Source organism: Sander lucioperca, chromosome 17 (genome assembly GCF_008315115.2).
Source record: "Sander lucioperca isolate FBNREF2018 chromosome 17, SLUC_FBN_1.2, whole genome shotgun sequence".
Lineage (NCBI taxonomy): Eukaryota > Metazoa > Chordata > Actinopteri > Perciformes > Percidae > Sander > Sander lucioperca.
In genome coordinates, this window is record NC_050189.1 from 15,217,835 (window position 1) to 15,231,243 (window position 13,409).

The following is a 13,409-nucleotide window of genomic DNA, read 5'->3' on the forward strand; positions in this document are numbered from 1 at the left end:
TAGGGCTTATAGACAGGTTAACATATTCACACTCACTCTCATCTATCACCAAAAACTTTATAAATTGCCTAAATAGCCATGCAGTTATCTCAAGTGAAACTAAAATGTCTTTTCAAGGCACCCTGGCTTGTTTCTACACGCACTGCTTAGTTGTTTAAACAAGCATTAAGGAAATAGTCCAGCTCTGATGCCATCTGTTTTATTTTTCCAGAAACTAAGCCAACTGTACAACACGTTGCACAGAGCCTACAACAAGATAATGGAGGTGATACACTCAGGCCGCAGGATGCTTGGGACATACTTCAGAGTGGCCTTTTATGGACAGGTGAGGTCATCAAGCAGCTTTAAGGGCTCTTTAATTGAAAGTGCAAGGGCAATCACACAGTAAACCTCAGGCACAAAGTGCACCTGAAGCACACATCACTATGCTGCGTGCAAAAAGGTTGAATACATTGGAATGTAATTGGCATAGGTGGGGTGATGAATCATTCTCCCAGTTAATAGTCATTATAGGATTGCAGTAAAAAGCAACTCCCACCTTTCCAGGAAACTTTAAAATATCCTGAAGACAAATAGATATTTAGTTGAAAGGAGACTGGAGTAAACATAGTGTGTCAGACTGTGAAGTGTCTATGTCCATCCCCAGGATGTCACACACAAAGTAACAGAATACAGAGTTAGAACCAACAGACTTGATGCATGCACAAGTCTGTGTTTAATTTGCATGATTTAATCAATGTAAACACAGTGGATTATCATGGCCAATGGCTCTGCACTGCTGTACATTTGGCACACATATTTGCCCTGCTGCCTTCTGGCTGTAGGGACGTAATTAACTGAAGGAGTAGTATTTGTTCTGTACTGTATGTGACATGTTCTGCTATAATTGTAGTTGTTGGTGAGTGGGGAGCCTTTGAGGGATCATGTCATTGTTGCTGTGGTAGTGACTCCTATAATGCTGTGGTAGTGACTCCTATAATGCTGTGGTAGTGACTCCTATAATCTCCTATGGGCCGATTGGACAAGTGGAGCTGGATTAATGGGGGATCACATGAACCACTCATGCGTTTACACTTTTTACGCTCCGGTAGGTAAAAAGAAGCCACCATGTCTCAGCGAAAGCACATAACTACTGTATGTACACTCTCCCTGTAGCAGGATTCGCTGCCACCGCGGGTTACCCTCAGCACAGAACACAGCAGACAGACAATGTAGAGGCCAACAATATTTATTCTCTCTGACTGCTCACACTTAACACAACTTCACGATTACAAACCGTGCGCCTCTGACGGCCCAGCTACTTGAATTTCACAGCCCGTTGCTCAATGTTTAACAAAAACGAGCAAAACGATCTCCAACGGTTCAGTCCTTTAAAGACAGTGGTATTATTAGTGTCTGGGGCTTCTCTTAAAAAAGCCTAAAACTTTACAGTTAGAAGTACAATTTTGTTACAAGACATTACAGCTGGAAAGATTAGTTGATTAATCAATTAGTTGTCAACTATTAAATTAATCGACTAGGTTCTTAAGTGAGAATATTTTCTGGTTTCTTCACTCCTCTGTGACGGTAAACTGAATATCTTTGAGTTGTGGACAAAACAAGACATTTGAGGACGTCATCTTAGGCTTTGGGAAACAACAACTAATCGATTAATCGAGAAAATAATCGACAGATTAATTGACAATAAAAAAATGAATCATTGGTTGCAGCCCTAAGACATTATGTGGCTCTTTGTTTTGTTAAGATGAACTGAAGCAAGAAATTGAAGTCTTACTACTGCAACTGTACAAATACAAAGCAGGACGAAAACACGATGCCATCTGTACAAGTGTCTTGAATTTCAGAGTGAATGCACAGCTCTCATGACACATGCTGTTTAAACATGTCTCAATCATTTTGTTGGGATTGCATTATGTAATGTTACAAATCCCTTTCCAATCTCAGATATATAATGGAAATGTGCCAAATGTTGAAATTCTGAAAGTGAAGAAATTAGACAGTAAAAACTGTTAATTACAAAAATAATTTGGAAAGGCAACCGAGGGAAACACAGTAACTATAATTAAATGCAAAGGTTACATCTACAGCTTTGTGATGGCACAGCGACAAGCAGGTTCAAGACTGTGGATGTATTAAATGAAAGTGAATAGCTGCAGTGAGGTTAGAAGTAAACAGACACTTTCAGAAAACGTGTCATGCAAATGTGGTGGATGTGTTGCATCCTACTTGTTCAGAGGGCAAAAACAACATGAAAAAAGTCTGAAAAAGTCATATCCTGCCCTCTTTATAATGATATTGGCACCTAAAGATGTTTTGTATTAAAAGCACAGACGAAAAAATAAAAATGTTAAGACTCATTACCGAAGTCAGTGTTTGTTTTGTGTGCACGTTTCTTCCCTCACACTTCAGATGAACCGTCTCTTATTGCATTTATTGAGTGAACTTGTGTATTTTGTGCAGGGCTTCTTCGAGGAGGAGGACGGGAAGGAGTACATTTACAAAGAGCCCAAACTCACTGGCCTGTCTGAAATCTCTCAGCGGCTGCTGACGCTCTACGGGGAAAAGTTTGGGCCGGAAAACGTCAAGATAATACAGGACTCAAATAAGGTGCAGTAGATACATGTAGGAAGGAAAAGGTGGAAGATGTTTGGAATGAATAGTATGGATGTAAATGATAGGCCGAAATACAGTTAGAAATGATAAAGTAATTTGGCATTGCAGCCCGGCTCTATTCTTTTTTCTTTTTCAGAAAATATCACTTAGGATATACACAAAGGAGTATATTTGTTCTGTACTGTATGTGACATTTTCTGCTATAATTATAAAAAACTTGTTGGTGAGTGGGTAGCCTTTGAGGGATCATGTCCTTGTTGCTGTGGTAGTGACTCCTAGAAGTTGGGTGGGCCGATTGCAGAAGTGTAGCTGGATTAATGGGGGATCACATGAACCACTCATGCGTTTACACTTTTTATGCTCTGGTAGGTAAAAAGAAGCGAACATGTCTCAGCGGCATGTCTCAGTTTCCTCTCTGTGGAGTTATTGTAAAGTGTCACTTGACAAGTTTAAAATTGATTGTGAGTCAGTGGAGGTCAATAGGGCAGCATGAGTTGTAGCAGTCAGGTGTTTGAAGTAGAGGCATGTTTTATCACCATGGTGATATCAGTTCAGTTGTCAGGAGTGCAAGATAAATAACCCATAGAAACAACGTACAAATAAACGAAAAGACAACAATACAAAGACATGAAGTGCCAAAATGTTGATGTGGTGATATTGGTGAAAGGCAATGTTGCTTTTGGATGACATTTACATTGCTCCTATGCAAGCCTCAATGATCTTATCTCAATATCTGTCTTTGCAATTATATTTTATTAAAGGTAATTGCCTTTTCCGCAGGTTAACCCCAAAGACCTGGACGCCAAGTTCGCCTACATCCAGGTGACGTTTGTCAAGGCCTACTTTGACGAGAAGGAGGCACCGGAGAAGAAGACTGACTTCGAGAAGTGCCACAACATCAACCGCTTTGTGTTCGAGACGCCGTACACGCTGTCGGGCAAGAAACACGGCGGGGTAGAGGAGCAGTGCAAGAGGAGGAGCATGCTCACAAGTACATGAAACACACCCATTCACAAACACTTTGCCTTTCTGTGTCGTCTCTTAAAACGCACCAAAGGCACACAGCTACCTCTCTAAACTACACCACATTAATAATGCATTTATCTTTGTCATCATGATGACACAGCTCACAGAGACCACAAAGCAAAAACCTCAGCTGTTCATCTCTCCCATTTGAAGTCATAGTTAATGGTGTTTGTACAAACAGTTTGTACATACAGTCCTAGGAACCTCCTATTTAGCAGTTTACATTCAAACAGCTGGCTACTGTAGCCAGGATCCCTCCCAGCCCCATCCTATTCAAGTACCTCTGGCGTATCACGTTATTGAGAAGCACCCTCAAGCCTTGTTGTTCTTTCTTATTGACCTAACACATGCAGTTGTTATCGTGAACATACAGTTGTTACACAGAGAGACAATACTGTGACAGCGTCTGTTTGACTATACACGCTCAAAAAGCAGAACAAAACGACAGATGCTTTGGCTCATTCTGCTGCTTGTTTTCCGTGGCATCAAAACAAATAAAGTATTGCCACAATAAGCTGCAAAACCCTTTATACAGTGTGCTTTTTTGTCATCACATTTGATTGCTTGCATGCGTCACTTGAAGATGACCCGAAGCATGTCACTCATAGTTTTTTTTTATTCGCATGCAACGCGCCAACCAGTTTGTCCTGTTCTCTCTTATCTCCAGCTAGCAACACCTTCCCCTATGTGAAAAAGCGTGTGGAGGTGGTGGGGGAGAAGCAGCTGGAGCTGAAGCCGGTGGATGTGGCCATAGATGAGATGAAGGCGCGGACAGCGGAGCTGACCAAACTCTGCTCCAGCCAGGAAGTGGACATGATCCAGCTGCAGCTCAAACTGCAGGGCTGCGTCTCTGTGCAGGTAAAGCAAGGTCCCAGTCACTCAGAGACACAGCCAAGTGAAAGACAAATATATTTTCATTTGTAAAGTTTGACTAGGCATCACATTTGTGTAAAGAAGAAACATACTGGCCTTGGGACAGTATATGGTCCTGTTCACACCTGGCATTACCATGCGTCCTGAGTCATCCGGTCACAAGTAGACAGCTCTAAGTACCGGTGTGAACGCACAAAGGACACATTGAGGACATTGAGATCCGTTTGCTCAGACCACATTCGCAGGTAGTCTGCGCCAAGTATGGCAACATTCTTTGGCAACTATCTTAACTATGATAATGTGGCCATGGGTCACAACTCTCGCCCAGGTCCAGCAGGCTCCATCTCACGCTATTACTCAACAAACTGAAGTTAGTTGCATTTAATAACTTCTAATGTGTTTTTCGCCGTGGCGGCCGCAATAACAGAGAGTTACCAGCGTAAACACTGGTACCAATACAGGTTTCCCTCTCATACTTAACAATATATAGCTGTGTTAATAACAATTAAAACTGTAGACAAATGTCCGCAGTTTGGACCGGCGGCGCTGTGTCTGTCTGCATGTCGCAGGTGGGCCGTGGGTGAGTGATGGGGGGCGGGGCTGCGCGGAGAGAGATCCAAACACAGGCACGGCTTTACAGAAGGAATGGGTCACGTAACATTAAACATTATGTCGTCATTAAACCATATCGATATAAACGACATCGCTTCGTTTGTGGAGAGGCAGCGGATGCGAGGACGTTAGGTTCACCGGTGCGACCTAGGAAAAATCTTAGTCGCACCCTTACAAATTTTGGTCTCTAGAGCCCTGGAAGGTGTGTGGTAGAGCGAGTGAGAGAGAGATGGCAATTAGCTTCGGAGCGAGTAGCGACTCTAGAGTCATAGTGAGAGAAACAAAGTGTCTCCCCTGTGCTTTCTGACCACGGTCAGAAATCTGTAGCAGGAAAAGTTAACCCTCTCCTTGATTTCATGTTGTTTATGGAGAAAGAGAACCAGGAAATGAGTCGGGGGGAAATGCAATGCTAAACAAACCACGGCCAAACGCTGTGCGTCGCCGCGAACGTGTAGTTACATTTTTAGAAAGGTGCACGTCAGGCTACGGCCTGGGGTCGATTTTGGGCACCACCTTCAGTATGCCGTATGAATGTAAAATCAGCGGACATACTTGCATCAGTCCACTTGTAATGCCTAATCTGAACAGGGCCTTTGAATGACATGAGAAAGCACAAATGGTACATGTTGGTTGTTGTCTGTGCACTGATCCAAGTGAAAGAATGCTTAACACTTCCAGGCATGTTTTGCTGCAGGTGAATGCCGGTCCCATGGCCTACGCCAGAGCATTCTTGGATGACAGTAAATCCAACCAGTCAGGCAACAAGAAAATAAAAGACCTCAAGGACATTTTCAGGTACAATTAGGTTGTCCTTAAATGACTACGCTGCTCCTCCTTCCTCATTGCTGAGGGTGTACTAGGAAGCGAGATTAGACGGGTGGCGAGGTATGTTAAGTCTAAAGCCAGGGTTTTCAATGTCACACAGATGGCCCCCTTTTCTAATCTGGCTAGATCGCCATGGTAATTTATGCTGCACAGCTAACCTGGTCCGGACCAGTTTTTAAAGATTATTTTTTTGAGGCCTTTATTGACAGGACAGCTGAAGAAATGAAAGGGGAGAGAGAGGGGGATGACATGCAGCAAAGGGCCGCAGGTCGGAGTCAAACCCGGGCCCGCTGCGTCGAGGAGTAAACCTCTATATATGGGCGCCCGCTCTACCAACTGAGCTATCCGGGCGCCCGTCCGGACCAGTTTTTGATGGGAGTTTCGGCTTGAAATCGGCAAAAAAAAGCTCCATTCACTAATCAACTCCTTTGAAAACGGCATCACTCTATAGTTAGTATTCAATCTATGAGCAATACAGGTTCTCAGCTGAGGGAATACATTATGAAGGAAAACCTGTTGAGCTGTAACTGCCACTGGATACAGCCCGTGCAGTTAGCGCTTACTGTATCACGTTGCAGGTTTTTTTGCCATGGGAACCTACATCAGTTATGCAGAAAATCAGAGTGAGAACTGTAACGTTGTTGTTTCTCTCATTGAACTACTGAATATGTTTGTAGTGTTCTCTGCTCAGTTGCCCATGCTGGCTCTAAAAGAAGCTTCTATAAATCATACATTAAAAGTTCACTATATTAATATTCAGTTTGATGTTTACTTGCATATGAAATGCGGTGTTATTCCTCCGAACCATAACGTTGCCACTTTGGATGAGGTTATTATTGGTTCTGATTTGCTGAAGTCTGTTTTACACATTGCTGTTATATTGCAGCTAATAGAACACAGATTAGAAAATTGATCAGTCTATTGGTATTTATCGAAGATAATATTCAATCAATAAAATACATTTTCCTTTGATTTGGCCAAGCTAAATGCATCTAGCGGTAAAATAAATATAGTAAGTAAGTAAGTAGTAAGTAATTTTCCATCAGCATTCCTGTAATATTTTTTTTTAATATTCTTTAAAATCTTACATACACAAAATCTCACTTTTTTTGTGATTAACAATTTTTTTATTTCTTATAAACAACATACAAAACATACAACTCTAACATGACCCCCCCACCCCTTTGCCATCTCCACCCACCCAGACAAAAATCAAGAAAAGATGACACAGCAACTATGATATTGAATTCCATTCAACAAAGTAGTCACAAAATAGACAATAAGCCATAAACCGTATTAACATATGTATAAATGACAGCACCATAAGCCCATCATACACGTCTCTCCCCAGCACAAAGCTTCTTAGGAGTCCTCCAGAAAGCTCAGCTACTTTCCCCATTTTCTAGTAAAGACATCCAATCTGGCAAACCGTTCATATGACATCTTTTCAAACGCCGCCACCCTAGCTGCCTCACAAGCCCCCCCCCCTTCATTCTTCCATCCTCTTCAAAGAATCTGTCGGGATTGACCCATCTCCCAGAACAAATCATCTCGGGAGGAATGGAACCTGGGTCCCTGCAATCCGACATAGGTTATCATGTTCATTAAAACCGTATTAATGTTGAAAACTTTGTCGTGCCACCCGTTGTCTCTGATTAGGGCTTCAGGCTTCGTTGAGCCAGCTGAGGCAAAGACAGCCTGGCTCTGTCGAACTTGCTTCGTGGTACACCCCTCTGGTTAAAAAAAAATCTCATTTTGATTATAAAACTGTTTATAATAGGGCTGCACAATATGAGTGAAATATGCGATGACACTGTTGAATATCGCGATTACGATATATACCTCGCGATATACAAACAGATGTTAAAGGGTTCTCAGCTCTGCTGCTATCAGTATTCTGCTAAAACACAACAAATTGCTTGTTAAATTAAAAAAAAACAAATGAAAGAAAATCATTTCCAACGGTATTTTATTGAACAAATTGAACTTTGAATTGAATATAAAAGGCAGCACTAAAAAAAAAAAAAAAAAATGACAGCTGCTTTTTAAAGCGCAGGTTTCTACTCCTATTCTCTTTCAACTAAAAAAAGAAAGAGGATGTGTTGGAGTGTTATTCGCGATATGTCGCAGCCTTTTGCAATTGTGTTTATTGCACAAGTTGATATCGCGATGACGAAAAAAAGAAATATATTTTGCAGCCCTAGTTTATAAGGGATTTTAACAATGAAGTCTGTCGTTTAACTTTTGCTATTTGCAGGCGTTTTGTCCAGGCTTGCAGTATGGCTCTGGACATAAACGAGCGTCTGATCAAAGAGGACCAGTTTGAGTACCACGAGGGCCTGAAGGCCAACTTCAAAGACATGGTCAAGGAGCTATCTGACATCATCCACGAGCAGGTAATCTCATCTAAACAATTCAATGTTCTGGCGCAGGGAACTTTACCCCCTACCGCCTCACAGCCAGACACACACACACACACACACACACACACAGATATGTTTAGTTCTGCTTTAATGTGCTGTTGGTCAGAAAGGTTTCTGCAGTGGCCTGGAAATCAAACACGGGCCTCCTGTAAGGCAAATTCAGTTTTTGCCTCGCAACCATTATGACTTAAAAGTCTTTTTGTCTGCATACATAATAATAATTATAATTCATTCAAGCATTAGATGCATGCTGGATGTGAGGATATGTGAGGGGTAGTCTATATCGACGATGTTTTATTTCCGGGATTGCTCCGGTGCTGCCGGAAATTCCGCCGGATGTCCGTCACCTTCCACTTTCTTTGTGTTGGCGTGCTAACTGCTCCTCAGATCTCTGCAGGGTAAATCCAGACAGCTAGCTAGACTATCTGTCCAATCTGAGTTTTCTGTTGCACGACTAAAACAACTTTTAAACGTACACATGTTCCACCAAAACAAGTTCCTTCCTGAGGCTATTTTGCAGAGGCGCCATTGCTCTTTATGGTGCATAGCGATTGTGATTGGTTTAAAGAAATGCCAATAAACCAGAGCACGTTTTTCTCCCATCCCAGAATGCTGTGTGGACTAGCCAGACCCTCCTTTGCAGCGCTGTGGAGGAAGGTCTGGCAATGCGAGACTACGTGAGCGGAAATCATTTGTTGTAGTGCTACAGTATGTTGGTTACTAGTTACTGGACTATGTGTTGAGTCACTGTATCTCTTGCAATCAATACAGAATCAATACACAATGACTCAGCAGAAACAACGCAGCACTATGAAAGTTAATCCGGTGTAATAAAACATACCCTTTATAGGTATGATGCCCTGCAGATAGTTTGGGTTTTATGTGATTATATTTCGCAGTGCACTGGTGGGGGCCACTGCAAAGGACTCACCTACCTACACATCTTACTGGGTGAGCTAGAGGTCGCCCCAACTTATTTTAAACTTTTTTTCAATGCTGGAGGCACCACAGACAAAATTCTTTCAATCTCTGTGGTCCCGGGGTTGGAGGCAGTGGAGAGAGCGGATATCTGAAAATCTGAAGGAAGAAAACACAAACTATCTGTAGACCATCTGTAGGGCTAGATACCACAAGTAATTCTGGGTGGTGCAACCCTTTTAAATGATATGCAGGCCATTACTGTTGCATTATAGCCAGCCATGCTCCATGTAAAAGGCATGTTAATGAGATCATCTTCCACTGGGAAACGTGTGGAACCAATAATGTGCAAACTGAGATAAATCAAACTACACATGCGTAGCAATAACCACTAACATTTGGAATCCTGATGTGCACTGCAATGTTTTCTCTATCCACAAGTACATACACAAATCCGTTTTTTAAATCATTGTAAAAGTGACTACTATTTTATTATACCCATAATTCCCTTCAGGCAGCAGCAGATTTGAAGTTAATTACACCATGTTAATTTTACTCGCTGGTGAGGCTATAAAAATCAACAACAGTGGACCTGAGTGATTCACTTTTAATTGGGGATGGGGGGGGGGGACTTTACTCACACAGAAGGAGCCAGTATAACGCTTTGGCTACGTTTGATAATTATATGTTGTGTTATGATACTTGTTGATTCTTAATGTTTAGCGTGTGTGATGATCAGACTTGTGAGTGAGTCATGATGAGTTGCGGAAGCTGTGTTAATTCAACGTCCTGGAATAATTGAAAAGTGAATTTCCTCTCGAACATTTCCTGAAGCGATGATGTATGGCGTTGGCATGCACTCATCTGCCCCCCGTTCTTCAAACCTCATCTATATTGTACTTTGTTCTCTCACTGGAATGAGCTGTGGGTGTTTTACAGCAGTGTTTATTGTGCCTGCTGACATTTGATATGACTTTACTGATCTGATTCGACCAAACTAACTGGTTTACCTTTTTCTCTCCAATGTGCTGGCCTTTAGCTTTGAGGAAAAAACAGGTAACGTGATCATGAAGTGTGTGAAGTTGTCTTTTTGTCCTTTTTTGCAACTCATTCATTCTGAATTTACACCTTAGTTCATTTCTTCCAGACATGTTATGGTTAAATGCAAAGGTCATCTAAATACATTCATCCGGCTACAACCCCCCCCCCCCCCATAAAACATCGATACTATGGAAATGGGGGATTACTTAGTCAGGTCTTAATTATAGACGAGTGATAATAAAAGAGAATAAACCAGACAAATGCAGCAATTTAATACATATAAAATGCATTCAAGTGGAAACAAATTTTGCTGGATCACTCGGAGATATGAAAGGGTATTTACACTGTGGGTTATGGCCAACACTGGCAACACAGATGGTTTTAAAAAAACCCAATGCAAATAAGATATGCCGCTAATCAAATGATGTCTACATACACAGTAGTGCAGTGTAGCGTGGTTAAGGTTGGAGCTTTTGCATTTTCACATGCGTAAAAACAACATCCTGGTAACAGATCCACCTCAGTCCATATCAAACCAGGATGAAGGCAGATAAACATCTTGGTTTATGCTGTCAGTCACCTCCGTGTGTCAAGTCATGCACGTCGGGGTTGTAAGTGGCAAAACTTGAAACCTGTGGAGCATACAGAGTGCCTTGTCATGTTGCAAAACGTTTGGCCTTTTTCCTGTAAATGTCCCCAGAGATGTTGAGTTGAGGTCTGGTTACTGTGGGGGGCAGAGACTTTTAACAGGCTGGGCAGATGTGAATGTGAATAACATCGATGGCTACTTAAATTCAGACATGGGCAGGGATGAATGCCTATTGGCTAGAAACTATTTGATCCTCCAGGCTGAACAGGAACTCCAGCAACACTTACTAGTTACTAGTTACCTCCGCCAAGGATGTCATGTTATTGTCTCCGGTGTGTGTCCGTCTGTATGCTTGTTGGTTTCTTTCTTTGTCTGTCTGTCAGCAGGATTACGAAAAAAAAAAAAATAATAATCACAATATTTCAGGGAATATCTGCGCTAATGACATTTTTGATGACATGACAGAATACTTCAAAATATTGTATTATTCATTTAAAGGTTATACAATTGCAATGAAATTAGTGTTGTAGTTGTATGTCAGCATCAATGTTTACAGTTTGCCTTCAACGTTGCGAGATAGGGCATTTACGCTGCATTCATGTGGTTTCGGAATAATCGGGGAAAGAAATGAGTTTCCGACTGGAAAAATCACACTGGATTGTGAGACAGTGCGTGCCTTGGTGGAGGTCTGCACTCTCTGAGTGCCCTTCTAGTTATCACTTGTAACCCAGAGGAGTGGGAATAGGTTCAGTAACTGTCCCGCTCCAAAATGAGTGAAAGTGCCAATTTCTTACAGAAGTGCGACAAAATTACTTAATTCAATAAAATAATGTACAAATGTGATTCAGTTCGAATAGCCCTGTAGACCTTTTACGTGTACTGCTCAAATACAGTGTCTACAATTATTTTCTATTCTGCTGCATGTACACTTCTGGTTTCTTGTTGCAGCAACAGTGGGTGGGTTGAAATAAATACAATTCAACCACATTAGAAGTCTTTTACCAGACATCTGAATCCCAGTGATTACATGAGAATGACGATCAAAAGAATTAAGTGAAACAATATGCAAAGAAAGAATGTGTGCAAACCAATCAGACATCAGAAAAACACTGAAGAGTTCTGAAAATAGAAGTAACATGTTGCAAGGGCAGCAAACAGAAATAGTGTGGACACTTCCTTGTTCACCTTTATGTTATGTTTATGTTTTTTTTTACTCGATACTTTAACGGTGTTATGTATATCATTGTACAAACTTTTTCACTCACTCTCACTGTACATTTAGCTTATCTACGTTGAACCACATCTCATAGCATGTCACATTCTATCAGTGTGTGTGGGCAGAAATATAGCTGATTGGAGTAGGGCTGCACAATTAATCGCAATTTTATCGAAATCGCGATATGTACTAGTGCAATATCCATATCGCGGGGGTGTGCAATGTTTGTTAAAGGCAAAAATACATGTACTGTATGTGTTAAACCATTCTGAATTAAAGTTATTGTGGCGCTGCAGAAAAGTCCCAGCCTACAAATCCTGTCCTCCAAACTAAAGAAAACATCTTTGTTTGGTACAGATCCTCGCTAAAAATGATTGCAATTTTTTTTTTCCTCATATCGTGCAGCTCTAGATTTCAGTTTGGTACTAGTGTGTGTCTGACATCTTCCTTTGTGTGTGAACTGTCTGTTTTGTTTTCACCCCAGATCTACCAGGAGGATATGATGCGCTCACTCTTACAAAACTCCCTCCATGTGTTTCGTGCCATCAGCGGGACATCCACCAACGTGGGCTGACCACCACCGGCCTCCGTCCCTCCCTCCCTCCCTCCCTCTGCTGCCGCCTCCACCTGCCTACATGTATATCCTCTCACCTCTCCCTTTAAGGACCTGAACTTGTTTTTCACATCTGTCTAGCTACACTTGCCCAAACAGTCCCACAGCAGCAGTATTTCGGAGAATGTATTGCAGCAGCTCCAATCAAAATGTCAGCGTGTCAGGTTCAGGTGTTTTGCTGGGACATGCTCAGTTGCACTTTCTTACTGCCTTTGTGATGAAGTGCAGGATTGACTTATTATTTTATTTTTTATTTTTACAGGGAGATACTTTACTAAAGCAATTATTCCCGTCCCCCCTCTCTCTCTCTCTCTCTCTCTCTCTCTCTCTCTCTCTCTCTCTCTCTCTCTCTCTCTGCAATGTTGCCCTTCAGATCTATGCAGGACACCACACTCCTTCCAGAATTCCTTTCTACTACTTGAGGCAACTTAAAAAAAAAAACAACAATAGCATGTTTTCATTGTACCACAGTGGTATGTTTGGCCAGACTGTTGGTGTTATGGCAGCAGGGTGAGCAATATCCCAACTCAACCGGTTCTGTTGTAAAAAGGCACCCGAAAGCAAAAGAATTGTGAGTTACTCAGTCAAGCCGAGGGTTTATTGGCAGCGCATTCCAGCCAAGGCACCAGATTGTGAAAAACAGATAAGTGACGTTATAGG

The 13,409-nt window shown here is 41.8% G+C and overlaps 1 protein-coding gene and 1 long non-coding RNA gene across 4 annotated transcripts in view; both read left to right on the top strand.

The window, feature by feature from the left end:
- The window catches only part of dock11 (dedicator of cytokinesis 11), a 74,151-nt gene extending 61,106 nt beyond the window's left edge, over positions 1–13,045 (top strand). For 2 of the 3 annotated variants that reach the window (XM_031288370.2, XM_031288371.2), the window contains 7 exons: positions 212–325; positions 2,461–2,607; positions 3,394–3,604; positions 4,307–4,497; positions 5,819–5,919; positions 8,207–8,345; positions 12,621–13,045. In XM_031288370.2, the coding sequence (XP_031144230.1) occupies positions 212–325; positions 2,461–2,607; positions 3,394–3,604; positions 4,307–4,497; positions 5,819–5,919; positions 8,207–8,345; positions 12,621–12,710 (993 nt within the window). In that variant the 3' untranslated portion in view covers positions 12,711–13,045. Of the gene's footprint in view, positions 1–211; positions 326–2,460; positions 2,608–3,393; positions 3,605–4,306; positions 4,498–5,818; positions 5,920–8,206; positions 8,346–10,329; positions 10,343–12,617 lie in introns of all 3 variants that reach the window. The other variant, XM_031288372.2, reaches the window with a different exon arrangement.
- LOC118493550 lies at positions 10,349–12,046 on the top strand. Its single transcript, XR_004895502.1, has 2 exons — positions 10,349–10,942; positions 11,032–12,046. It is a non-coding gene; the product is annotated as an uncharacterized LOC118493550 (long non-coding RNA).
- Positions 13,046–13,409: the final 364 nt, after the last annotated feature.